The sequence below is a fragment of the Chelonia mydas genome, chromosome 1 (assembly GCF_015237465.2).
Source record: "Chelonia mydas isolate rCheMyd1 chromosome 1, rCheMyd1.pri.v2, whole genome shotgun sequence".
Taxonomy (NCBI): domain Eukaryota; kingdom Metazoa; phylum Chordata; order Testudines; family Cheloniidae; genus Chelonia; species Chelonia mydas.
In genome coordinates, this window is record NC_057849.1 from 7,860,260 (window position 1) to 7,886,425 (window position 26,166).

Sequence of the window (26,166 nt, forward strand, 5' to 3'; positions counted from 1 at the left end):
GAACACTGGGTTTCATTTGCACTCATGAGCACGTGGACATCACAACTGCCCATAGCTCTGCAACTCAAGCCTGCTCACAAGAATGGAGCAAGCTAAGTGGAGGGATAACTCAACATTCAAAAAATGCCAGCAGGACGACTTTCAGGCCTGCTGGCCTTTCAGAACATCTGTTGAAGATGTATGAATTCTCACTGAGGTGACTGCACTCAATCTTCAAAATCATCCCTGACCTCCCCCTCACTAGTTCATGAAGTAAACTAACAGAGGAAACTATTAAAGACGGACAGAAACGCAACTGACTCAGAAACAGGGCCTTTCCAGCATTAGGGATATTTCACTACAATCCAGCAGCTGACTGCCAATTTGCGCACTATGGAATTGGAAAGCAATTCTAAGGCTCTGATTTTATGACAAAGTGTCTGGCCCAGGACTAAGACCTCTTATATTACGCACAAATAAGACCATCTTCAACAGAACCTGGAAAGCCTGACACCAACCCAAATTATGTCTACAAAGCAAAAAAAAACCAACCAAACCCTGCATCAAAGAGTCTTAGAGCTCAGGTCAACTAACTAGGGCTCACAGGGATCACGCTAGAGAACTTCCCTTGGCTTACATTATTATGTGTACTTCCGCACACAAGAAACAAATAGTTCCCCTTTGATGTCACTGCTTACCAGTAAACTAGAAGGATGGATTGTCCAGCTTCCCTGATGTGTGAGCTACTGAAGGTTTTTCCAGTTGCCTTTCTGTCCACACCAACTCGGTGGGTATCTCAGGCCAAGCCTTTGCTCCTTGTGTCAATTGTGTACAGGTACAACAATGGCATTGTCCGAACGGACTATTGCCTCAGTCGTTTTCACACATTTACTGAAATGGCCTGACATTCTACAGTTATTCTCAGGATAATCTCATGTCCTAGGAGAACATAAGAACAGCCATACTGGGTCAGACCAAAGATCCATTTAGCCCAGCATCCTGTCTTCCGACAGTGGCCAATGCGAGATGCCCCAGGGGAACTGGACTGAACAGAACAGGTAATCATCAAGTGATCCATCCCCTATCGCCCATTCCCAGCTTCTGGCGAACAGCCTTTGGACACCATCCTGGCTGATAGCCATTGGTGGCGCCATCCTCCGTGAATTTATCTAATTCTTTTTTGAACCCTGTTATAGTCTTGGCCTTCACAACATCCTCTGGCAAGGAGTTCCACAGGTTGACTGTATGTTGTGTGAAAAAAAATACTTCCTTTTGTTTGTTTTAAGTCTGATGCCTATTAATTTCATTTGGTGGCCCCTAGTTTTTGTGTTATGAGAAGGAGTAAATAACACTTCCTTATTTAATTTCTCCACACCAGTCATGATTTAATAGACCTCTATCATACCTCCCTTAGTCGTCTTTTTTCCAAGCTGAAAAGTCCCAGTCTTTTTAATCTCTCCTCATACGGAAGCCGTTCCATACCCCTAATTATTTTTGTTGCCCTTTTATGAACCTTTTCCAAGTCCAATATATCTTTTTTGAGATGGGACGACCACATCTGCACACAGTATTCAAGATGTAGGCGTACCATGAATTTATACAGGGGCAATATGATAGTTTCTGTCTTATCTATCCCTTTCTTAATTATTCCCAACATTCTGTTCGTTTTTTTGACCACCGCTGCACATTGACTGGATGTTTTCAGAGAACTATCCACAATGACTCCAAGATCTCTTTCTTGAGTGGTAACAGCTAATTTAGACCCCATCATTTTATATGTATAGCTGGGATTATATTTTCCAACGTGCATTATTTTGCAGTTATCAACATTGAATTTCATCTGCCATTCTGTTGCCCAGTCACCCAGTTTTGTGAGATCCTTTTGTAGCTCTTCGCAGTCTGCCTGGGACTTAACTATCTTGAGTAGTTTTGTATCATCTGCAAATTTTGCCACTTCACTGTTTAACCCTTTTTCCAGAACATTTATGAATATGTTGAATAGAACTGGTCCTGATACACACCCCTGGAGGACACCACTATTGACCTCTCTCCATTCTGAAAATTGACCATTTATTCCTACCCTTTATTTCATATCTTTTGATCAGTTACCAATCCATGAGAGGACCTTCCCTCTTATTCCATGACTGCTTACTTTGCTTAAGAGCCTTTGGTCAGGGACCTTGTCAAAGGCTTTCTGAAAATCTAAGTATACAATATCCACTGGATCCCCTTTGTCCACATGCTTGTTGACCCCCTCAAAGAATTCTAGTAGACTGGTGAGGCATGATTTCCCTTTACAAAAACCATGTTGTCTATTCCCCAACAAATTATGTTCATCTATAAGTGTGACAATTTTGTTCTTTACTATAGTTTCAATCAGTTTGCCCGGTACTGAAGTCAGTCTTACCGGCCTGTGATTGCCAGGGTCTCCTCTGGAGCCCTTTTTAAAATTGGTGTCACATTAGCTGTCCTGCAGTCATTTGGGACAGACACTTATTTAAATGATAAGTAACAGACGACGGTTAGTAGTTCTGCAATTTCACATTTGAGTTATGTGACAAAGTTCCTGCTCTACCTTGGTGGGTCTTGCACTTACTGGCGGATTTGCTCGCCTTGGAGCTTCACGGCAGCCCTCAGTTTGGCCGTTTTTCTGAACTCACAGTCCAGGTCGACTCCTCCTGTGTCTGACCAGGAGTTGGGAGGAACTCGGGCCTGCCCTCTACTCCGGGTTCCAGCCCAGGGCCCTGTGGAATGCAGCTGTCTAGAGTGCCTCCTGGAACAGCTGTGTGACAGCTACAACTCCCTGGGCTACTTCATAGAATCACAGAATATCAGGGTTGGAAGGGACCTCAGGAGGTCATCTAGTCCAAACCCCTGCTCAAAGGAGGACCAATCCCCGACTAAATCATCCCAGCCCCAGGGCTTTGTCAAGCCTGACCTTAAAAACTTCTAAGGAAGGAGATTCCACCACCTCCCTAGGTAACCCATTCCAGTATTTCACTGCCCTCATAGTGAAAAAGTTTTTCCTAATATCCAACCTAAACCTCCCCCACTGCAACTTGAGACCATTACTCCTTGTTCTGTCATCAGCTACCTCTGAGAACAGTCTAGATCCATCCTCTCTGGAACCCCCTTTCAGGTAGTTGAAAGCAGCTATCAAATCCCCCCTCATTCTTCTCTTCTGCAGACTACACAATCCCAGTTCCCTCAGCCTCTCCTCATAAGTCATGTGTTCCAGTCCCCTAATCATTTTTGTTGCCCTCCGCTGGATGCTTTCCAATTTTTTCACATCCTTCTTGTAGTGTGGGGCCCAAAACTGGACACAGTACTCCAGATGACGCCTCACCAATGTCGAATAGAGGGGAATGATCATGTCCCTCGATCTGCTGGCAATGCCCCTACTTATACATCCCAAAACGCCATTGGCCTTCTTGGCAACAAGGGCACACTGTTGACCCATATCCAGCTTCTCGTCCACTGTAAACCTTAGGTCCTTTTCTGCAGAACTGCTGCCAAGCCATTCGGTCCCTAGTCTGTAGCGGTGCATGGGATTCTTCCGTACTAAGTGCAGGACTCTGCACTTATCCTTGTTGAACCTCATCAGATTTCTTTTGGCTCAATCCTCTAATTTGTCTAGGGCCCTCTGTGTCCTATCCTCCAGCGTATCTACCACTCCTACCAGTTTAGTGTCATCTGCAAACTTGCTGAGGGTGCAATCCACACCATCCTCCAGATCATTAATGAAGATACTGAACAAAACCGGCCCCAGGACCGACCCTTGGGGCACTCCACTTCATACCGCCTGCCAACTAGACATGGAGCCACTGATCATCACCCATTGAGCCCGACAATCTAGCCAACTTTCTATCCACCTTACAGTCCATTCATCCAGCCCATACTTCTTTAACTTTCTGACAAGAATACTGTGGGAGACCATCTCAAAAGCTTTGCTAAAGTCAAGGAACAACACGTCCACCGCTTTCCCCTCATCCACAGAGCCAGTTATCTCATCATAGAAGGCAATTAGATTAGTCAGGCATGACTTGCCCTTGGTGAATCCATGCTGACTGTTCCTGATCACTTTCCCCTCCTCTAAATGCTTCAGAATTGATTCCTTGAGGACCTGCTCCATGATTTTTCCAGGGACTGAGGTGACGCTGACTGGCTTGTAGTTTCCAGGATCCTCCTCCTCCCCTTTTTTAAAGATGGACACTACATTAGTCTTTTTCCAGTATGCCCGAGCCATATTTTTATACTCTTCCCTGGTCATTTGTCCAGTCTTCCACTTCTTGTAAGTTTCTTTTTTGTGTTTAAGGTCAGCAAGGATTTCACTGTTAAGCCAAGCTGGTCGCCTGCCATATTTACTATTCTTTCTACACATTGGGATGGTTTGTCCCTGTAACCTCAATTAGGATTCTTTAAAATACAGCCAACTCTCCTGGACTCCTTTCCCCCTCATGTTATTCTCCCAGGGAATCCTGCCCATCAGTTCCCTGAGGGAGTCAAAGTCTGCTTTTCTGAAATCCAGGGTCTGTATTCTGCTGCTCTCCTTTCTTCCCTGTGTCAGGATCCTGAACTCGACCATCTCATGGTCACTGCCTCCCAGGTTCCCATCCACTTTTGCTTCCCCTACTAATCCTTCCCGATTTGTGAGCAGCAGGTCAAGAAGAGCTCTGCCCCTAGTTGGTTCCTCCAGCACTTGCACCAGGAAATTGTCCCCTACATTTTCCAAAAACTTCCTGGATCGTCTGTGCACCGCTGTATTGCTCTCCCAGCAGATATCAGGGTGATTGAAGTCTCCCATGAGAACCAGGGCCTACGATTTAGTAACTTCTGCGAGTTGCCGGAAGAAAGCCTCGTCCACCTCATCCCCCTGGTCTGGTGGTCTAAAGCAGACTCCCACCACGACATCACCCTTGGTGCTCACACTTCTAAACTTAATCCAGAGACACTCAGGTTTTTCTGCAGTTTCATACTTGAGCTCTGAGCAGTCATACTTCCCCATGGCCTTGTCCCAACACCTTCTTTATCCTCACCATAGGACCTTCCTCCTGGTGTCTGATAATGCTTGTACCCCTCAGTCCTCCAACAGTCCGCGTTCTCACTCTCAGCTCTTAGTGCCTCTTGCTCCCAGCTCCTCACACGCACACCACAAACTGAAGTGAGCTCCTTTTTAAAAACCCAGGTGCCCTGATTAGCCTGCCTTAATTGATTCTAGCAGCTTCTTGATTGGCTGCAAGTGTTCTAATCAGCCTGTCTTAATTGTCTCCAGAAGGTTCCTGATTTTTCTGGAACCTTCCCTGTTACCTTACCCAGGGAAAAGGGACCTACTTAGCCTGGGGCTAATATATCTGCCTTCTATTACTCTCCTATAGCCATCTGGTCCGACCCTGTCACAGTTCCTTCAGAACTCTTAGGTGAATACCCCCTGGTCCTGGTGACTTATTACTGTTTAGTTTACCAATTTGTTCCAAAACCTCCTCTAATGACACCTCAATCTGAGAGAGTTTCTCAGATTTGTCACCTAAAAAGAATGGCTAAGGTTTGGGAATCTCCCTCACATCCTCAACCGTGAAGACTGATGCAAAGAATTCATTTAGTTTCTCCACAATAGCCTTATCGTCCTTGAGTGCTCCTTTATCGTCTTGATCGTCCAGTGGCCTCACTGGTTGTTTAGCAGGTTTCCTGCTTCTGATGTACTTAAACATTTTTTTGTTATTACTTTTTGAGTCTTTGAACAACTGCTGTGTTTAATCTGAACATTAAACATAAAACACAGCCATATAGGTTCACATTTGTGAGCATTTGTATCCATTCAAATAATATGCCCAGGAGCTGGCCTCCAGCCACCAATGAAGAAAAGTTTTAAATACATGACAAAATAAGGAGTACCTTAGAGCTTTGAAAGATGGAGAAAAATGACTGAACAGGCAAGTCTAGCTTCAGATGCGGATGTGTCCAGGAAGGCTAGCACTGATCATACAATTTACAAGTTCTTTACACAGAGGCAAGCTCCCGACACAGATTCCCATGTCAGCTTCTCCAGTAGCAATGAATTACACCTACTAGTGAGGTGTTGCATTGCATTGTGAAGCCTGGAATCATAGTACTTTGCAATACTTAACTCTGCCAATAAGCAAACAGAGATGACAATACGTTTCCTGCCGTTGCAAAAGATCAATACAGATCTAAAGAGACACATATTTACATAGAAATATTTGCACAGAACAATATTTGCACATAAAATGCAAATAATGCAAGCTATTCTAAAAGTAAATTCAACAAGCAAATCACTTGGATTCTGAGAGCAGATATAAATTCAAAACCTTGACTATGTTACATACTCTCCACAGAAAAGGAAAAATTATTAATGTTTAGCTTTGCTGCTTTTTCAAATTTGAATCAGAAAATGGTCACTGATTTTCAATCATCAATTCTGGAAAGGAGTACGTCAACTGAAGGGAAGTCAGAGAATAACAACCAAAATTGTAAAAGGGCCAACTTGAAAGGAAAGATTAAAAGGAGTTAAATCATCATAATAGACTGTTTGCGCTAGAGGAGTTCACAACTCACTGTGGAACTTGAACACTTTGCCTTCTGACACAGAAGTGAGCGTACTACAAAATAAACCACAAAGCAACTTTGCTCCCCCATTACTCACTAGCTTGGTAGCATCCACTGGCACCACGGGGGCATTTTTCAGGGAATGTCTGCCCTTTCAATTGATGGCATACACCTGCCTTCTTACGTTGGTTCTCAGGTTAATGGTGTCTCTGTTGCTGCTGGAGGGTAACGAAGCAGTGGTGGCAGAGCACATTCTCCATCTATGCTTGGCTAAGAGGGTGCCCTTTTCCCTCTCAGATGTGGAATTCACTAGCGAGCCATGCCTTTGTCAGCTCCAGATTAGATTCATTCTGTGTGCTCTACACGGGCTGCATGTGACGACCTTTTTGAGACCTCAGCTGGTGCAGACTGCAGCAGTCTGATGATTTACTGGTGACTCACACATGGAGTGGCACATTTTGCCATGTGCTCCACTGACTGCATTGGCTTCCAGTTTGTTTCCAGGTGCAATTTATGCTGCAGTTACTATGCTTGCTATGGTTGGGTCCTGGGTATGAGAGATCCTGTTCTCTCTGTGCTTTACTTCACCAGATGAGATCAGCTGGGATACCTGAGGTGAGATTTGCAAGTCTGGTGTAGGTCATTCCCAATGAAGGGGGCCCGACTCTGATAACACCATCCCGACAAAGACTGTGTTTGTTCCCCATCTGGGTATGTTGCAGAACTACCCCACCCCCACTTTAAAAAAAAATAAATCCGAGAGTCCCAGATTTGTTTGCAAGAAGCACAAAGCTACATTCCCGCTGAAAATCTGCCTTTGCATGTTACAACTAACTAACTTCCAGGCTTTAAGAAAGCTTTACTAATCCATTGCAGGTTTCTCAGAGAAGTCATTCCAAGCAGCAAACCGCAGAGTCTGCCCTATAACCCACCATGTCAGAGCTGAATGCATCTGGCAGAGGAAAGCATGGGGTAAAACCCTTCTCACAGCTTCAGTGACCTTTAAAAACTAGAGAGACATCGCTCTGCATCAGAAAGGCTGACTTTCCTCTCTTACAGCTGTTGAGCAGTCATCTTCTTGACATATGAAAGGTCAATGGTCTGCAAATCCTGTTGCCCCGGCAATAGGCAGAGAGAGAACCGAAGGAGATAGACAATCAAACTAACCCTGCATCATTAACAGCCCTTGGCACAAACGAGTGTGAGGGGTGGATTTAGGCTTATTTCCAATAGTTGTCACAGCAGGCAGGAATGTGCAATTGGGCCTCAAATTGAGAACTAAGTCGATGCCTCTGATGGCTTCTGGTGTTCTCCTCTTTCATCAAGGCTCAGAAAACATGATGACAAGACAAATTCTTTATGGCAGAGCTGCTGAGGCTGTGACTGCCCTACAGTTGAGCAGAACAGATGGAGAATCTAAGGAAGACAGTCTAGTAGACTAGAGGATGTTGTAATTTCTCATCTTTTAGCTGAGTTTTAATTCACAGCCAAGTTGTAGGTGGGCAACCCAATGAAAATTAGCCATTTCAGTTGGCTGAAATACAAAGCTTTTATCATTTCCAAGGGAAAAATCAATGTTTATCCACCTTCATATACATAATAATAAGGAAATATTCTCCTCTGTACATTGGGGAGTGTCATTTTTTTCTATATATTTATGTTCTAATGGCCTGTTTCAAGAGGCTGTGACAGCACTACAAAATTCCCAGGAAAAAACAGCACAGAGAATACCGTGGAAGAGGTGAGTCCTGCCCCAAGCAGCTTACAAACTAAATATGAGACATGACAGAATGGAAGGATAACTAAATAGTTATCAGGGCACAGGCATGGGGAGCAGATGGCAGGGAACTTCAAAAAGAGTGTACAGTTACTAATGAGGGCTAGTCTGTGGCGTAACGGAGTAAGGAAGACTTATCTGCCTAAAGTTAGTTGTGTGTGTGTGTTTTCTATCATATCTCCTTTAAGTAACTATATTAATTGGCTAATTTCTTGTAGTATCATAGCAGAAGTGGGTCTTAAAGAGGGACTTGGAGTGGGAGATGGCCTTGCAGATTAGCTCTGGGAGGGCATTCACAGCGTAAGTGTAGCATGGAAAAAACCACAAGGACAGCTGTGCAAGAAACAAACAAACCAGGCAATAAGATTGGTGTCACTGAAGGAGTGGAAAGAGCAGCATGCAACATGATACCAGGGTCAGCGAAGCACGGAGACCAGATTTAGGGAGAGCCTTGAAGGTGAGGACGAGAAGTATTTGACATCCTGGAGAAGAGAAGCCAGTGGAGGATTCACAGAGAGAGGGTGATGTGGTCAGGTCAATGGGTAAGGAATACGATCTTAGCAACTGCATTTTGAATGGACTGGAAGTGGTGATTCATAATCAAGACAAGAGATGAAGAGGGCCTGGATGATCATATTTAGATGGATACTTAAAGGGTTTTAAACTAGACGGTAGTAATGGGGCAACTTCAAAATACAGCCAAGCCAGGGGTTGAGAAAGCTCAGAAAACCATCCAGAACTGAATCCCCGGGGAGCGTAGTAATAATAATAATTATTTGTATTACAGTAGCACAGAGGCCAGAGTAAAGTGACAATACAAAGAACACACAAGACAGATTCTTGCATCAGATCCTGCCCTCCAGCTATGCAAACTAATTCATAGATTAACAACACTTTACATAGCATTTATATAATGTTATCTAGCACATTCAAAGAGCTATACAAAACCCACTAATTAATCCTCCACTTTTTCAACATGGGTATTGTCCCTATTTTACACATGGGGAAACTGAGGTAGACAAATGAATGGACTGACCCAAGCCCATACCGTGAGTCAGAGGCATAGCCAGGATTAGAACTCCAGAGTTTATAGGGACTGAGACAAGGGAAAGGGACTGTACAAAAAGGTTGTCCTCACAAGTGACAGGGAAATTCAGATGGGAGCTCTTTGATCAGTCTGGGCAGTGAAATTGAGACAAAAAGAGGAGAGCTCTGTAATGACAGAACAAACAACTTGGCGCCTGCCCTCCGAGCTTGCTGGGGCGACTCTGAATTGACACCATTTCACATTTTGGACTGATGAGCCTTTTCTTTCCAATATTTTTAAATTAAAGAGCTGCTTCATTATTAGGGGCCTGTGTGTCACACGGCTTTATTGTGTGGGCTCAGGCAACCATTTAAATTCCCTGTGCCTGCACTTCCTTCTCTGCAAAACAGGGATCATACTCCCTCACTGGACGGGGTGGGGCGCGGGGAGAGAAACACGTTGTTGGGAGGGTCAGTCAGTCCAATGTTAGTAGAGAGCTTTCAGCTGGCAGAGCACTATACAAGAGCAAACATCACAGTAAATAGACCAAACCAGTCCCAATGGAGAAAACAAAGGCTTCACTTCACAACGCAGAAACTGCAGATCACACTTCTGTAATTTCTTTCAAAAGGATCCAACTGCCCCATTTATGACCTCACCTCCCTTCCGAAGCACTTCCAGGCGGACAGCATGTGCACAGAGCTCAGCTCTGCTGTACTGCCTCGAGGAGGTAGCAGGGTCTAGTGGATAGTGCTTGTATCGAGCTTCGGGGTAGTGTTGCCTAATGGATAAGGTACTGGACTGGGGAGTCATGAGACCTCGGTTCTCTTGAGCTTCGGCAAGTCACATCTCTGTGTCTTTGCCTGTCTCTTCTATTCAGGGCGAGGACTGGTGTCTTATTATGGCATTCTGGGAGCTGCAGTCTCTGCAGGCTGAAGATGAAGGCAGCCAACAACTACTCTGGAAAATGTTATTGGCTGATCTTTGGCCACCCCTGACACGCAGTACTATCCAATGTAGAGCTGCCCTCCTAAAGAGGAAGGCAGGAAGGGGAGGAAGGACAGAAGGGAGAAAGAAAGAAAAGTAACTGCGAACTAACCTCATCGCTCTCCTCTACATCCACGTTGCCATTGGCGTCATCGTCCATCTGTTTGTGGATATTGCAGACAGCTTCAAAGCTGAGCTGCTCATCTTCGTTGTGGCACAAGGGCTCATCAATTCGACAAAACTCTGTTTGGGGAGAAAACAGTGGCATTAGGTAGCCCCCACCACAAGAATTTCCATCTCACTGTCTCACTCCTCATCTTGCATTTGGAAAAGCAGGATTTGGGGGAAGGAATACACTGGGATATTTTAGGTTTCAGAGTAGCAGCCGTGTTAGTCTGTATTCGCAAAAAGAAAAGGAGTACTTGTGTCACCTTAGAGACTAACCGATTTATTTGAGCACAAGCTTTTCGTGAGCTCAAATAAATTGGTTAGTCTCTAAGGTGCCACTAGTACTGCTTTTCTTTTGGGGATATTTTAGTGTTCCAGACCCACAAATATAAAGTAAGACTGGCTGGTCTCTATGATAGCAGCAAATCCTGACAAAAAAGAATGGGTGAGGGCCTAGCCTGGGCCAATCTATCTTAGGGACCAGCTCCTGCAGTCCCTTCCATCACAGCATTACGTACCAGTAGCGCTGGAAATGCTGATCAGCTTGAGTGCATGGGAGGCAGGGCCTTCTCCAGAAGAGGCCAGCGACTTTAACAGGCCTATAAGCTTTAGCCTGGGGGAAGGATTCCTGGGTTGTTTTTTAGTTTGTATTTAGTGGGATTTATTTGCCATATAGGTTTATTTTGTGTCATTAAGACATTATTATGTATATTACAGTAGTGCTTAGACACAGGACATTTTGTGGGTTTAGTTAAATTTATTTTATTCATTTTGTTTTATACATATAATTATTCAATAAAAAGACGGTATTTCCATTAAATATGTGATGGGCCATTTAGAGTTTTATATTTATAAACCAACACCATAAATTGTGCCTCATACTTAATAAGTAGAGAATGCTGATTCAAAAACACAGGTGTCATGCTTAAAGGAAATTTTAGAGGCTTTTGGGTAGGAATTTGTTGATGGCACAAAGAGCCTTTCACCTAGCAGGTACCTAAGACAGCATTCATTCCAGGTTGCTATTGACTGAAACTTTTTACCATCTGATGGCAGTTCTGAGGACTACATGAAATGAGTTTGGCGGGTCTTAGTCCAGTTCCCATTGGACTGGTGTGCACATCACAAAACCCATCACTAGAATTGGCATTCCTATTGAGTCTTAGCAGAATGGCTAAGGAACAATGGGCATGTCTAAAAACCCACGGCTGGCCTGTGCCAGCTGACTCAGGCTAAGAAGCCATTTAATTGCAGAGTAGACGGAGAGGCCCTTGCGGGGTGGGAGGATCCCAGAGCCCCTTAGCCCGACCCCGAATCAGCTGGCCTGGGGCAGCCACCGGTGTCTAACTGCAGCGTAGACATACCCCAAAGGGCCTTGCAGATCGACTCCCCCTCTGACTTCATGGTGGTCCTTCCAAAACAAAACAGGCATGCTGGCACCAGAGGGATCTGGCACTGCTGCCATACATACCGTATCTTTTCTGAGGCTAAACTGGCATTTAAAAGGCATCTATCAACTTGAGATCTAAAAACCCAGATGAAATGAAACTACTCATATGCTTAAAAAGTTAAGTACATGTTTAACTAAATGATCGGCTGGATCAGGGCCTAAGTGTGGACTGAAGTGAGATGTATGTCTCTTGGTCTGTCAATCTGAAATCTTTTGCCAGCACTGAATTCACACTAATTGTTTTTAAATGTTTCATTATTAGTTTTACTTGCCCCCTTTAGCTTTCACAGATACCTTGGCTGATGCAATCTTCATGACAGATCCACCCTAGAAGCCCTCTGCTACCAGCACAGATCTCTAGCCGCATACAGCTAACACCAGCCAGGAAAAGTTACAAAACAGCTTCCATATTAAAAAGACTGGGACTGTTTAGCTTAGAAAAGAGAAGACATAAGAAGTACTGCTTCACATAATGCACAGTCAACCTGTGGAACTCATTGCCAGAGAATGGTGTGAAGGGCAAAAGTCTAACTAGGTTCAAAAAAGAATTATGTAAGTTTCTGGAGGATAGGTCCCTCAATGGCTATAAACCAAGATGATTAGGGATGCAACCCCATGATGCCAGTGTCCCTAAACCTCTGACTGCCAGAAGCTGGAACTGGATGACAGGGGATGGATCACTCGATCATTGCCCTGTTCTGTTCATTCCCTCTGAAGCATCTGGCACCAGCCACTGTCAAGAAGGCAGGATACCAAGCTAGACAGACTTCCCACTCCTCTCTCTCCAGACTGTTTAAAACATAAATAAAGTAACAGGTGCATGTAATTTCTCCAAGCGAACACTGACTGCAATTCCTTCAGCTGCTACAGGTGCCCCAATGCCTGGCATGACAGCATTTGGTACTGCAGGTCGTGTCTTAGCTGATCAAATGCCATAGTGAGACAGGCAAGAAACACAAGTGAGTGCACTTGTAAGTGAGCATGGAAAATAAAATAGGATGGGCGAGTCAGAGAGATGTAAGAGCACTTGCACTTTTTTCAGACTACAGGTGCCTCTGTAAGTTATTATTGAGTATATGAGTCATGATACAGCACCATATGATCACTAACAGTTTACTGGAAATAAAGGTGTCTCTATCAGATAAAGACAGATGGCAGGGTCACATAGCATTGAATGGTCACTTGTAATTTACAGGAAATACAGCTGCCAAAGTTTCTGAACCTAATGCAACTACAGCCATAAATGTCACTCATCCCAAAATATTCATCAGTGAGAAAATACAGCTGCACTACCATGCACGGGAGCAGTAGTTTTCCTTGTGGGCGTACCTTTAACCTCTGATCTCTGTTAGATGTTGGCTTGTATCTGCAGACTCCCCAGACGTGGTTTGATACCAGCCTTATAAACAGGATGATATTACCTTGAAGCTTAGCAACCAAGAGATGAAGGACCACAAACTTTTTTCAATATCAGTTACAAGAGCAGAGGATCCAGAGTTTCATTTTAATGTTTATCTACAATAAATAAATGTATGTTCTCCAATTTCATACTTTGCATATGACATTCTCTCAAAAGCACCTAGAGGTGGGTTCTCCAATTACGCTTTCAGCGTCTCACCGAGTATCAACCTACGAGTCCAAGTTTTATATTGTGTTCATCACTGTTGTGTTTGAAAGCCTGACAAGTGTATGTATTTTTACACAGGGATGGCACATTTAAAATCCTGGCTGTAGTTATGGCACTAGTGCTGGAACAGGACTTTTCAAACTGATACTGATCTAATTCCGGTATCTTAGTGTGTAATATAAACATAGAACAGAAGACGGAAAGCACCAGTTTCCATCTCCCATGACCCAACCTCTGCAATCACAGGAAATCAGGCGATGGGAGATATGCCCAGCAGATCCTAACGGATGACCCCCTCTCCTAACTCAGTGCTGCAGAGAAAAAATAAAAATCCCCGTCAATATACCATGAGAAAATGGCTTCCCAAATTAGGTAACCAGCTCAGCCCTGCGCACATAAGCTACAATTATCACGGTTAAGTATCCAGTCTCATTTATACTCTGAGATACCAGTAGTGTCTAAATATGGAATACCGGTCTATTTTTCTTGATTTCCCAGTGCTGTGGGCTCTGCCAGTCCCTTCTGGAACAGGGAATCCTGAATACTGACCACACTCTGGGAACAGAAAATGCCCCAAGGAATTTAACTTAATAAAAAAAAGATGTTCACAGGTAGGCTTCAGATGTAAATGTAGTTTCCCTGAAATTTAGGTGTGATCTACACTTAGAAATTTACCAACATAGCTCTGTCAATTAATGGTGTGATTTTTACCAAGATAGTCACACTGATAAAAACCCTACTATAAGCCGTTTTATACCAGTTAAGTGCATCCACCTTAAAGGATTTTGTCAGCACAACTATATTAGTACAACTATACCAGCAAAAGCCTCCTAGGGTAGACAAGGTATTAGCTGACAATGTTTGCTTTGGTCACACATGGTATGACATCAGAATAGGAAAATTTATTCATGCTTATCTACAAGTTTCCTTTCTTTGAGTAATACGGTCTACAGATCTGTTACAAGGGGTACTTCAGCCTACTTACAACTTGGAGGCAGAACCAGATCTGCCAGTCATTAGCAACAAGGGAGTGCCCCACCCCCTGAAGTTCCCTTTAATCAAGACAATGTCCAGGCCAGTATGATTCCATTCTACTTTCCTAAATTACAGATTGTGTTAACTATACTTTGAAGTGAAATCACAACAATTTCTCCTAATGCAGAGCACAGGGACACGTCTCCCTAACAAAATAAACCTGAATATTTGGGTATCAACTTCTCTCTCTATTCTGGATGATCCATTTGTCTCCAAGATGGGCCAGATCTATGGACCTTATTACTCAAGGAAAGGAAATTTTCAGGCAAAACACAGATTTGTTTTTTCTGTTCTACATGGAGCTAGGGTCCACAGAGCCTTAACATTGGAATTTTCACAGGAATGTGCCTCCAGGGTGGGAAGCTGGATCATCCTTTAATTATGGACAACCAAAATGAGGTAGATTATATATCCTGGACAATGAGGCATGGGAAAGACTTCTGCCAAAAAATGGCATTGGTTAGTGATTAGATGACCAGTATGTAGAATTTGGTGAATTCATGTATTGATGGCTACATGGCCATCTAGCTGGTCTCAATACAGGAGACATGACTTCTCTGCCCTGAAGTTATCAGTGCTCCTACGATTAGACTTTGATGCTTGACAGAAAAAGAACATTTATTGAATTTACTTTGCAAGTGAGTGCTATAACAGATGTGAGGACTGCATGTCTGAACAGGTCTCCTCAGAGAAAGCTCCCAACTTCATAAAAAGAAAAGGAGTACTTGTGGCACCTTAGAGACTAACCAATTTATTTGAGCATAAGCTTTCGTGAGCTACAGCTCACTTCATCCGATGAAGTGAGCTGTAGCTCACGAAAGCTTATGCTCAAATAAATTGGTTAGTCTCTAAGGTGCCACAAGTACTCCTTTTCTTTTTGCAAATACAGACTAACACGGCTGTTACTCTGCAACTTCATAAACTCATCCGATTGGTGATAGTGGTTCTCAGGAAGTCTGCTTTAATGGATAGAAAGTGTAACGATACTAAAGGTAGTGAGTAAGGAGCAGAATGAGGTTCCAAACATTGTGGGGTTGGAATCCGGGTAGTTAACCTAAGGAAGCATTTAATGTCAGGGTTTCTACAAAACTTCCTTTTTCTTGACCATATTGAGAACATTATAGTACAGAGACTTGACCTTTTTGCTTAGGAGTCTTAGATTGGAAGGACAAAAGTACAGATGTTACAGACCACCAGAAAGGCTGAAGAGTTCTTGGATAACCAGCCTCAGGAAGCATCACTACCCCAGATTCAGGAAAGAAACTGGCCATCCAGGAATGAGAAAGAGATGAAATAAGAGATACTTAGTGTGACGGGATTCCCCAGGGTGCAGACTGAGACTGTGGGAACACTGTGCCCCCCGAACTCTTTCCAGCCTGGGCTGTCTCTCACAATGCCTTGCTAGTGACCAGCAGCAAACCCCTCCAGGTGCTATGATCACTCAGCACAACAGCATGTGGAGCCCCACACCCAGCTATACTGCATGAATGCTCCCAGAGCAACGGCAGCAGAGCCAAATTCCCCCAGCTCCCAGCCTTGTACCTCAGGAATATACCGTCTTGCACTGCTCAAGGTGGGAAGTGCAGATTTATTAATTGGTTCACCACTTCATCAATGAAAAGTATATATACACCTGCCTTTGCAAACCTGAGCATATTTGCCACATGCTTCAGGCAAAATCACTGGTAAAGACAAACAGCCAAACAAATGTATTGACTACAAAAGATAGATTTTAAGTGATATTAAGTGATAGGCAAAAAGTTAGTTACCAAAATAAAATAAAATATAAGCATGCAGTCTAAACTCTCAATCCTATTAGTTTGGGCAACATCTAGATTAAGCAGTTTTTTTCAAGCCACTGGATATTGCAGTTCGTACTACACAGATTTCACCCTTGAAATCTGGGCCAGTCTCCTCTGCATAAATCTTCTCAGTGTCCTTGTTGCTTGCAGCATGGGTGGGGGCTGGAGAAAGGTGAAGCATGGGCCTGCTCTGTTCTGTTTTATACCCTCAGTCCTATGTGCTTAGGGAACACACAAGTCCGGACATGTCTGGGGGCATTACTTAGTCTCCAGGCAAGGTTGAGCAATTCCTCTGATGTGGCCTCATGCAGGTGAGTCATTAAATTGTAGCTCCCCTGCTGGACAATGGCTGTTGATGGGTTGTCTGACACCCTGCCCGGGCATTGGTTACTTTCCTTGCTGTTGCCTCTGGGGAGCTAATATCTGGCTGATTCCCCAACTTACAGCACGTTTTAGTGACAACCATACCACACAATTCTCATACCTTCATATGCATTAATGATATTCATATATGGATAGAAAAATGACTTTCAGCAGATCATAACCTTTCCCATGATAACTCACACAGCCGGCTTTATATGCAATCACAATTATATATAAATGAGCAACATGGGGGTTACAGGGTGCTCCCCCAAGGTACAGAATGTCACACTTGGTAATTCATAGCCATCAGAGACAAGAAGATAAGGCAGCATTCTACACAGCTGGAGGCAGATGAGGATGAACAGCTTGTGGCCATCAAAGAGAAGAGGACTAGGAGTAATTCCATGCAGCTAAAAGTTTCCAATCAATGTCAGGTCCGCCGTGTGGAAACTGTGGAAGATATCTCTGAAGATCCAGCTGGTCAAATGGTATGGAGAGGTGTGGGGGACACACCTGTGGATGGCTACTCAGCACAACCCGTAAGAAAAAAATCAAGCTTCAACCATCCAAGGAAGACAGATGATTCTTGTTGAGGGTTCTGTACTAAGAAGAATGGATGAATGTTCTGCAAGGGACAGGCAGACAGCAGGACGGTGTGTTTTCTTCTCAAAGCTAAAACATGAGACATCACTCTATGATTAGACAGGTTTCTGAAGTCAACAGGCCATGGTCACGGTACATATTGGCATAATGACACTACATTGTGGGATAGCTCACAGATTATAGATGACTTCAGGGAACTCAGAGGGGTGCTGAAGGAGAAGAATGTCCAAGTGATCATCTCAGAGATCCTTCCTGTCCTGCAAGCGAAGGAAGACAGAAGGCAGAGGATTCTGACAGTGAACTGCTGGCTAGGTACTGGTGCTAGATAGAGGGTCAAAATGACCCTTCAGAATTGTACTTTATTTTTGGTGGTGGTGATCTGATGCCACCTGAGAGCTTTCAGGCCCAGAGGTAACACTGCCCAGACTTAGCTGTCTATAGATAGTGCAGTAGCCACTCCTTCAAGTAAAATACCATCCCATTAGAAACAGTGAGACCTTGGCCCCTAGGGACAATAGCCATGTTTACCTTTGATAGCAATACCAAGTTGAATCTGGACTGGTTCATGCTGAGGAACCTTACAGCCTTACAAAATGGAGGCCACCAAGGTTACAAAGAAGTATATGGGGAGCCAAGAGCCCCTTCCTGCCTGCTTGTTCTTCCACATTTGGGCTGCTCTCCCTCTCATCACTCTATGGCCAGCTGCCGAAGCAAGAGGTGGAAGTGGTTGTGGCAGCAAGGCATGGCAAACTGCAGCAGTATCTAGGAACTATGATCTGTACTTTGGGCGTGGTGATCCACAGCGGTAGCCAGGGACAACAGCCCAATAGCTAGGGCGTGGTAACCCACAGCAGCAGTTGAGGACTCAGACTTTAATGCCAGAAGCGATGACAGCTCAACATTTTGCTAGTCTTTTAAGCGTGGCAAGAAATTGCCGTTCCTCTATTATGATATCTTCCCAGGAAGCATGAGGAGGCATAAACAACTATGGCTTGTCTCAGGCAGTCACAGATCTCGAACATATTTTCACTCAACACAGTGCTCTGGCTGAAACGGTCAATCCTCTGGGTGGGTTTTTCATTTTGTTTGATTTTGATTTATTTTATTATATATGTGATTTGATCCCACAATACTGATTTGGACTGCTGGCCTCACTCCCCTAAGGAGAAAGCACTCCTGTTTTTTTCAAATATTTCCTCTTTTTGGATGAACATGAACCCAAGGAACCAGCACAGCTCTTTGGCTTGGTTTTTTTTCTGGGTTAATCTGCCATGCTGCACTCCATGAAGCTGAGCAAGGGAACCGGATGCTGATTTTATTTATATATATCCTCTCTGAGAGTTTGTCTCTACCATCCCGCCTCAGAGGAGGGAGTGAAATTGGGCTCAGACATTGCTCCAAAAATATTTTGAGAGATTAGTGATCTCCCGGCCTTCAAAGACGTTGACTTTACTGTCTTCTCTCCCAAAATGGGGTTTCTGGGTCCTGGAAGGAAAGTATTGGGGTTCAAGAATGGATTCCCCAGTGGTTTTACCCCTTTCGATTATTAGGCTATCATGGGCCAGACAGGCTTGCATTTCCTCTGGAGGCCTCTGCCTGGGATGTGAGTAGCACAGGCCTGTTTGTAGAGGTGGCAGAAGCTGGACCCAAAAGTCCCTTATTGCCCTTTCTGATGTAGGCAACCTCTGTGTTGCATCCATTACTCTCCCTTGAGCTGCAGCCTGAGCAGAGACAGCTGAGCTCCACAGTCAGAAGTGTGGCAGCTGGTGCGGCTCTAGGGATTCAGACTCAATCTTCCACCCGGTTTGCTGCTTTCTGGCTTTATCCTCTCACAGAGATTGAGAAGGAGGGGAGCTGCTTGCCCCAAAGCCAGTTCTTTCCCGTCCTGCTTGCCTCTCTTTCCTGCCCAGAAAAGAGGAGGCTGAGGCAAATGCACCTGGACTGGGCTGTGAGGGGGAACTGCCCGTAGCTTACAAAGAATGTGAAAGCAGGAGACTGAGCCCTTCCTTTTGCCTTTGACTTTCTTGGCCTAGCTCGCTCCCTGAAGTCTGGAGGAACACCAGCCACCACAAATGCCACAGAAGGGTAGAGCCCTCAATGGATAAAAATTTTGCATCCACAGCCGAGCAGCAATCCACAAACATGGCTGTGGGATATAAAGCAGATATCTGCAGATCTGCAGGGCTCTACAGAAGGGGAAGCAGAGCTGACAGGACAGTCTCCCCGATAGGCAAACGCAGCCTGGGACGCAGCCGGGAGTTGGATGGGCACATTACTGAGCCAAATTTAAACAGGACTTTGAAACAAAAGTTTGGATCTTCCCCCAGAAAAGCTCTGGAGCAGGGAGGGCAGGGCGAGCCAGGGAGGCAGATAATACAGGATGGAACTTCAGGGGGCAGGGCATTTCCCTGCTGCTGGAGACTGACAGGTCTGGGTCTGCTTGTGTAATGTCGACAGACCCTGGAGTTGTCAGCGGGTGGGATCAAACCTGGGGCCTCTGGAGCTTAGTGCATGAACGTCTACCACATGAGCTAAAAGCCAACTGGCTCTTAGCTAAGGCTGTAGAGCAGACTCATTTTATCTCTAAGTGGTCTCGGTGCCACTAGAGGGGACAGAACACCACACCCAGAAGGTGTGTGGGTTACACTCGCAAGTGGCAAACAGGCTGAAACAGTATCTATTTTAATGGATCTGTGATCCTTAGCTCAATGCAGCAAGTGACATAAGGGGGAAGGTTTCAGAGTAGCAGCCGTGTTAGTCTGTATTCGCAAAAAGACAAGGAGTACTTGTGGCACCTTAGAGACTAACCAATTTATTTGAGCATAAGCATAAGCTTTCGTGAGCTACAGCTCACTTCATCGGATGCATCCGATGAAGTGAGCTGTAGCTCACGAAAGCTTATGCTTATGCTCAAATAAATTGGTTAGTCTCTAAGGTGCCACAACTCCTTTTCTTTTTGTAAGGAAGAAGGGGATTGTGCAGTGTGTTACTCCTTGAAGGAAGAAGAAAGTCAAAGAGTACTGTACATTTTATTGGCCACTTCATTAGCCATTTGGAGCACAGACACATGTCCTCTCCAGTAAATGTGCATGAGATTTGCACTAGATTACAAGTGCATTGATAGCTGGGGCACTGAGTACTGGAGGCTCTATAGGCCCAGATAAAGTTTGGAATACACCAGAAGCTAGAGAAAGGTGCCCAGACACCCACCTGAATTTAGGAAATGTAGTTTGTAGGCAGGTACTTGTAGGGTCCTCAATCACTGTAGCATAAAGTCACCTTGCAGTCATTACTGAATTTATCACAACCGCTTTGTGATAAGGATATATTATCTCCATTTCTTGGTTGGGAAGTGGGGGCTCAAAAAGTGCAAATGATTTGCCCAGGATCACGCAGGAATCTGTAGTAGATCCAGAAACTGAACCCAGATGCCACAAGTCCCACAGCACAAAGCCATCCTCTCTCTCCACTCTGAAGTGCTCAGGAAGCTTCAGGTCCTGTTTCCAATAGCCCTGAGATTGTCCCCCAAAGGTACTGTACTCAAGAGAGCTGCTCCAGATTCTGTGCTAGGCATTAGGGCCTGCTGCACTAAGAGCGCTGGCTTTCACGATAACCGTCGGTGGCATCAAAACATTTCGCTCCAGACCTTTCATTTATTCCCTGCTTTCAAGGGGGATATTTTTTAATGGTTGTTAAATTGCAGGTTCTCTTCATTTTCATCCATGAGTTCCTATTATCTCTAATAACATTTGAAAAGCTGCCTTAATACCATTACAGTTGATTGCCTCCAACAGCACTTAATATTATAATCAAAGCAGCCATTGGGATAGGATTAGATGGCAGCTTAGTTCACTTTTAAGAATTGTGATTTATGTAACTCAGTTTATTAATACTGGAACTGCATCCAGAAAATAAACTTAGCTTTGAGAATAGGACTTTTAAAGAGTTTTACTAAATTGAGCAAGGCAGCACCAGCTTAACCTCTCTCCTCAGCAGTCCCCCATAGAAGTAATAATACTCTGCTTTTCTTCAGGGCCTTTCAGCTGAGATTAAAAGCAATTTATGAACACTAACAAAGCCTCAAAGAGCCTTGTTAGGTAGGGAGGGAGGGATCATTCCTATTTTAAAGCTGAGGCTTTGTAACATATAACATGTCACACAGCAATGAGTGGGAGAGCTGGGAAAATAACGTAGGACAGTGGCTCTCAACCTTTCCAGACTACTGTATCCCTTTCAGGAGTCTGATTTGTCTTGGGTAGCCCCAAGTTACACTTCACTTAAAAACTACTTGCTTATAAAATCAGACATAAAAGTACAAAAGTCACATCACGCTATTACTGAAAAATTGCTTATTTTCATTTTTACTGTGTAGTTATAAAATAAATCAATTAGAATATAAATATTGTACTTACATTTCAGCGTAGAGTACATGGAGCAGTACAAACAAGTCGTCGTCTGTATGAAATTTTAGTTTGTACTGACTTCGTTAGTGCTTTTTATGTAGCCTGTTGTAAAACTAGGCAAATATCTAGATGAGTTGATGTACCCCCTGGAAGACCTCTGCGTACCCCTGGTTGAGAACCACTGATCTAGGAATCCTCGTATTAAGTCTCCAGCTCTAGTTACCACAGAATACATCCTTCACGAAGCGATGAGTATGATGCTGCACTTCCACTGACAACAGAAACTATTAAACTACCACTTTACCCTAAACAGCCGGGCATACTATATTACATGCAGAGCCATTAGCCACTAGTCACTTCATATTTGATGTTCAAAAGCTGTCGAAAAGGGATCTGACACACCCACCCGCACACCATCTATAATTTTAGAGGATGAATTTCCCAAATGAACTGTGGATGAGGCATTTTAGCATATTACTTATTTAAACTTGGGAGCAAGGAGTCAGGGGAAACTGTATCTGAAGAGCTGCAAAACCAGACCCACGTAATCGCCAGCTTTCAGACAGTGTAACATTACACCTGCCAGCTGACCACCGGAGGAAGACAAAGGTTGTTTCACTGATTCTGTTGGGACTATGGGCAGAATGTAGAACTACACAACATGAGCAAGGGTGGCGGAACTGGATCCATAACTAGATGTGTCTATATGATGGGACAAGGGAATTCATTGGAAAGTTCTGCTTATGACCTATAAACTAAGAGCAGCTCACTGAGGCTTCAGAATTAGTTAAGACTGTCTGAGCTTGAAATACTTATCCACATATAAAAACACTTCATTAAATGTTGGGAGAGGGCAATCTTGTCTCCGAGATTATGTGAAGAAGGATAAACACTTTAGAAGAACAAACATGAAAGATAAGTATTATAAACTTTATTACCCCACCAGAAACTCACCCTGGGGATAATGACCTCTGTCAGAAAGCAACTCTCACAGAATTCTTCTTAGAATTTCCAACTGAGAGTCACAAAGGGAACTATGTCTGCTTTGGTCTGCTTCTGCCTCCAATGATTTCACCTCTCATTATGTAGCAGTCATTCCCAGTGCCTGTCATTTCTTTCTGTAGATTTTCAGTAATTTTGAGGTTAATACAATCCTTTAAATAATGGTAGTTTAGTGGGTTATCTAGAGGCAAGTTACAATAGACTCAATCCACAAGGCCTTAAGTATCTTCATGCATCCGATGAAGTGAGCTGTAGCTCACGAAACCTTATGCTCAAATAAATTTGTTAGTCTCTAAGGTGCCACAAATCCTCCTTTTCTTTTTTCAATACCCACCAACTACCAGAAGTAAGGATGCTCCATATATTACAAGAGTAGACTCTGTATGCTGTGTAGTTGCAGCCTTCTCAGTCCCAGGATACTAGAGAGGGAAGGTGGGGGAGGTAATATCTTTTACTGGACCAACTTCTGTTGGTGAGAGAGAAGCTTTCAAGCCACACAGAGCTCTTCTTCAGGTCTGGGACAAGGGTGGACTCTAACAGCCTTAGGTGTTAAGTTTATTTAATTTAAAAAAAACAACTTTTCTGACCCTCTGTTTCTCTTCATACGTGTCTGTCTCTACTTTTTAGTCTCCAAAACAAAGACAGGTTCTTTAAGATCAGGTTCTTAAAATGCTGAAATCGACCAGGATTAGGACCACTGCCAAAGATACAAGACAAAATTCTCCCCTAATCCTTCCCACCCTGTGGTAACTAGAGCCCAATTTCATACTGCAGAAGTCATCCAATGGAAAGTGCCACTGCACAAGAACATTCTCTCGGGCAGTAGATCACAGCAGCTGGCAAGGTGCTGAGAGCACTGCCCAATTAAGATGCACTGCAGGCATACCAACCGAAGTTTTCTTTTTCTTCAAGTGTTTTAAGTACTGTTGAAATGTGTCAAAGGGACGGGCCAGGGGACAGAAGCTCTCCATTTGCCCCACAGAACATGTAAAGAACAGGAACTGATAATGCAGGGTTCTCCCACACACCCCTGTAGATGTGCCTCAACCTGGAGGGATCGTTCTGAGGGGTGTTCAGTCTCCCTGCCCTACATTAGTCAGGGTCTGTCTGCTAAAACTACCTGCAAGGAAGATAATCAGTGCTGGTTATGTTGACACTGACATCTTTGCCCTAGAATTTATACAGGCCCCCACATCATTCCACATAAACCAAGATAATGTCAGATGGTAGTTAGAATCTCATCTAAATCACCACTGACCAATGATCTAGAAGTGAAAGGCTCTGTATCCCCCAAGCAATCATAGCCCAATGACTGATTTGTTTTTAAATTCCTGCAATTTCTTTCCTACAAGTTCCTTCCTTTAATGGTATTGTAGTAGGGAATAGTGTCTTCTGAGCCAAAACAGCTATTTTGAAAGTGACAGAGTAATGAATTGATCCTCCGCATACATAAAAGTCATACAGCCAAAGCCCAATTGACTGCGATACTGAAAGCACGGAAGTCATTCTCCCTGTCTCTCCAGAGCCCTAGGAACTCTCACTGCTTAATTTCCAATGTGAAGTTCACTGAGTGATTTATCAGGGCTAAGGGTAAGATTTAGTCATAGAGGTCACAGACCCCCGTGATTTCAGCTTCAGCTGTCAGTGGCAGGACCGGACGCTCCCCCTCCCAGCCACGCAGCTTTGATTGGTGCCAGACATCCCCCTGCCCCACTCCATCCTCTGCTGCTGCAGCCAGGGCAGTGCGCGCCCACCCCCACCCCCCCGTCCCTTTGGCTGGAGCCACTGCTGTGTGCCCCCCAGCCCTCACAGCTTCAGCGGGGGCTGTACAAATCCTCCCCCACCCCCACCCCACATGGCTGCGGTGGAGGCTGGAGCTGTGCTCCCCTGTGGCGGTGGGGATGGGGCTGACAGTCCCCCACATGAGGCTCCAGCTGTCATTCCTTCTCCCCACCCCAGCCCTCTCTCCCCCGTTATTTTTAGTAAAAGTCACAGAAAGGTCACAGCTCCTGTGAATTTATTTTTATTACCCGCAACCTGTCCATGACTTTCACTAAAATAACCATGACATGGAGAATCAACCCACTCTTGAAAGGTATTTGAGCAGGTATGTTGCTTGCACCACTGGAGCAGCACATTCTTGTGAGATTATGTTGAATTTCCATCTTCTCCACAGCAGCATGGTTTGGGGTATTGTGAATGGGAGGGAATACAATGGGGTTCTTCCATTTGCCACCTCATCATTACACCAGACACTGCAAATCATTTTTGGTCCTCACCTGAAACAGCAATTTAATAACCAGATCAGATTAGAAGCTGCAAGAGATTGTTTCACTTTTGTATGAAGTGGCCGTACCAGACTCGTGAGAAATTTGTCCTGTTCTTTCTGTTAATCTTCTTGGAAGTACATTCATTAGTGAGGTAGAAACAGCAGGAGTTTGAGGATTGTTTATTAAAAGGGGTGACAGGTTTCATTTAAACATTAATACTGTACATAAATCAAGTACTTTATTTCCAGGCAGATGCCCTTAGCCTCTTGAGCGTGAGCAACAGCCACTTTTTTGGGCCAAAGAGCTTTTCTTTTTAGCAGCCTCACTCCCCTGCTGCACACCATAATCAGAACCATTTCCCAGCCATCAGAAGAGTGAAACAAAGTCTCTCCTAATGATACACCTACGTTAAAATAAAAGACATGCAGCATGGCCACAGCTGGCCCGTATCACTCACTCAGGCTCACAGGCGTGGGCTGTGGGGCTACAGGTTGCAGCACAGATGTTAGAGCTTGGGCTGGAGCCTCGGCTCTGAAACCAAGAAAGTGGGGTGGGTCCTAGAGAGAGATCAGGCTCCAGGTTGAGCCCAAACACGTGCACTGCTATTTAAGTCAGTTGACGTGGGCTCTGAGGCTCCGTGCTAGAAGTTTTTTTATTGCAGGATAAACTGCTCTGTAGCGTCCCTCTAGGAATTCTCCAGTACATTTGTACAGCTTCCTTCTCAAATTCAACACAGTGGGCTCCATTTTGATCTCCCTCACACTGGTGTAAATTAAGAGTAAACTGAAGTTAATGGAATTACAATGGTGTAAAACAACTAAGTACAAACAGAAATCAGGCCATTGCGTAGAACAGGGATCGGCAACCTTCAGCACGCAGCACGCCAGGGAAAGCTGCTGACGGGCCGGGACGGTTTGTTTACCTGCAGTGTCTGCAGGTTTGGCTGATCGCAGCTCCCACTGGCCGCGGTTCGCCGTCCCAGGCCAAAGGGAGCTGCGTAAAGGACAGCCAGCACATCCTTCGGCCTGCGCCGCTTCCCGCAGCCCCCACTGGCCTGGGATTGGGGACCGTGGCCAGGGGGAGCTGTGAATGGCCGAGCCTGCAGACCC

At 44.5% G+C, this 26,166-nt stretch overlaps 1 protein-coding gene across 5 annotated transcripts in view; it reads right to left on the reverse strand.

Moving 5' to 3' along the window:
• Nucleotides 1–26,166, reverse strand: part of STIM1 (stromal interaction molecule 1) — a 181,808-nt gene that overhangs the window by 83,409 nt on the left and 72,233 nt on the right. For all 5 annotated transcript variants that reach the window (XM_043526817.1, XM_037909247.1, XM_037909375.1 and 2 more), the window contains exon 3: nt 10,447–10,577. In XM_043526817.1, coding sequence (XP_043382752.1) covers nt 10,447–10,577 — 131 coding nt within the window. The remainder of the gene's footprint in view (nt 1–10,446; nt 10,578–26,166) is intronic.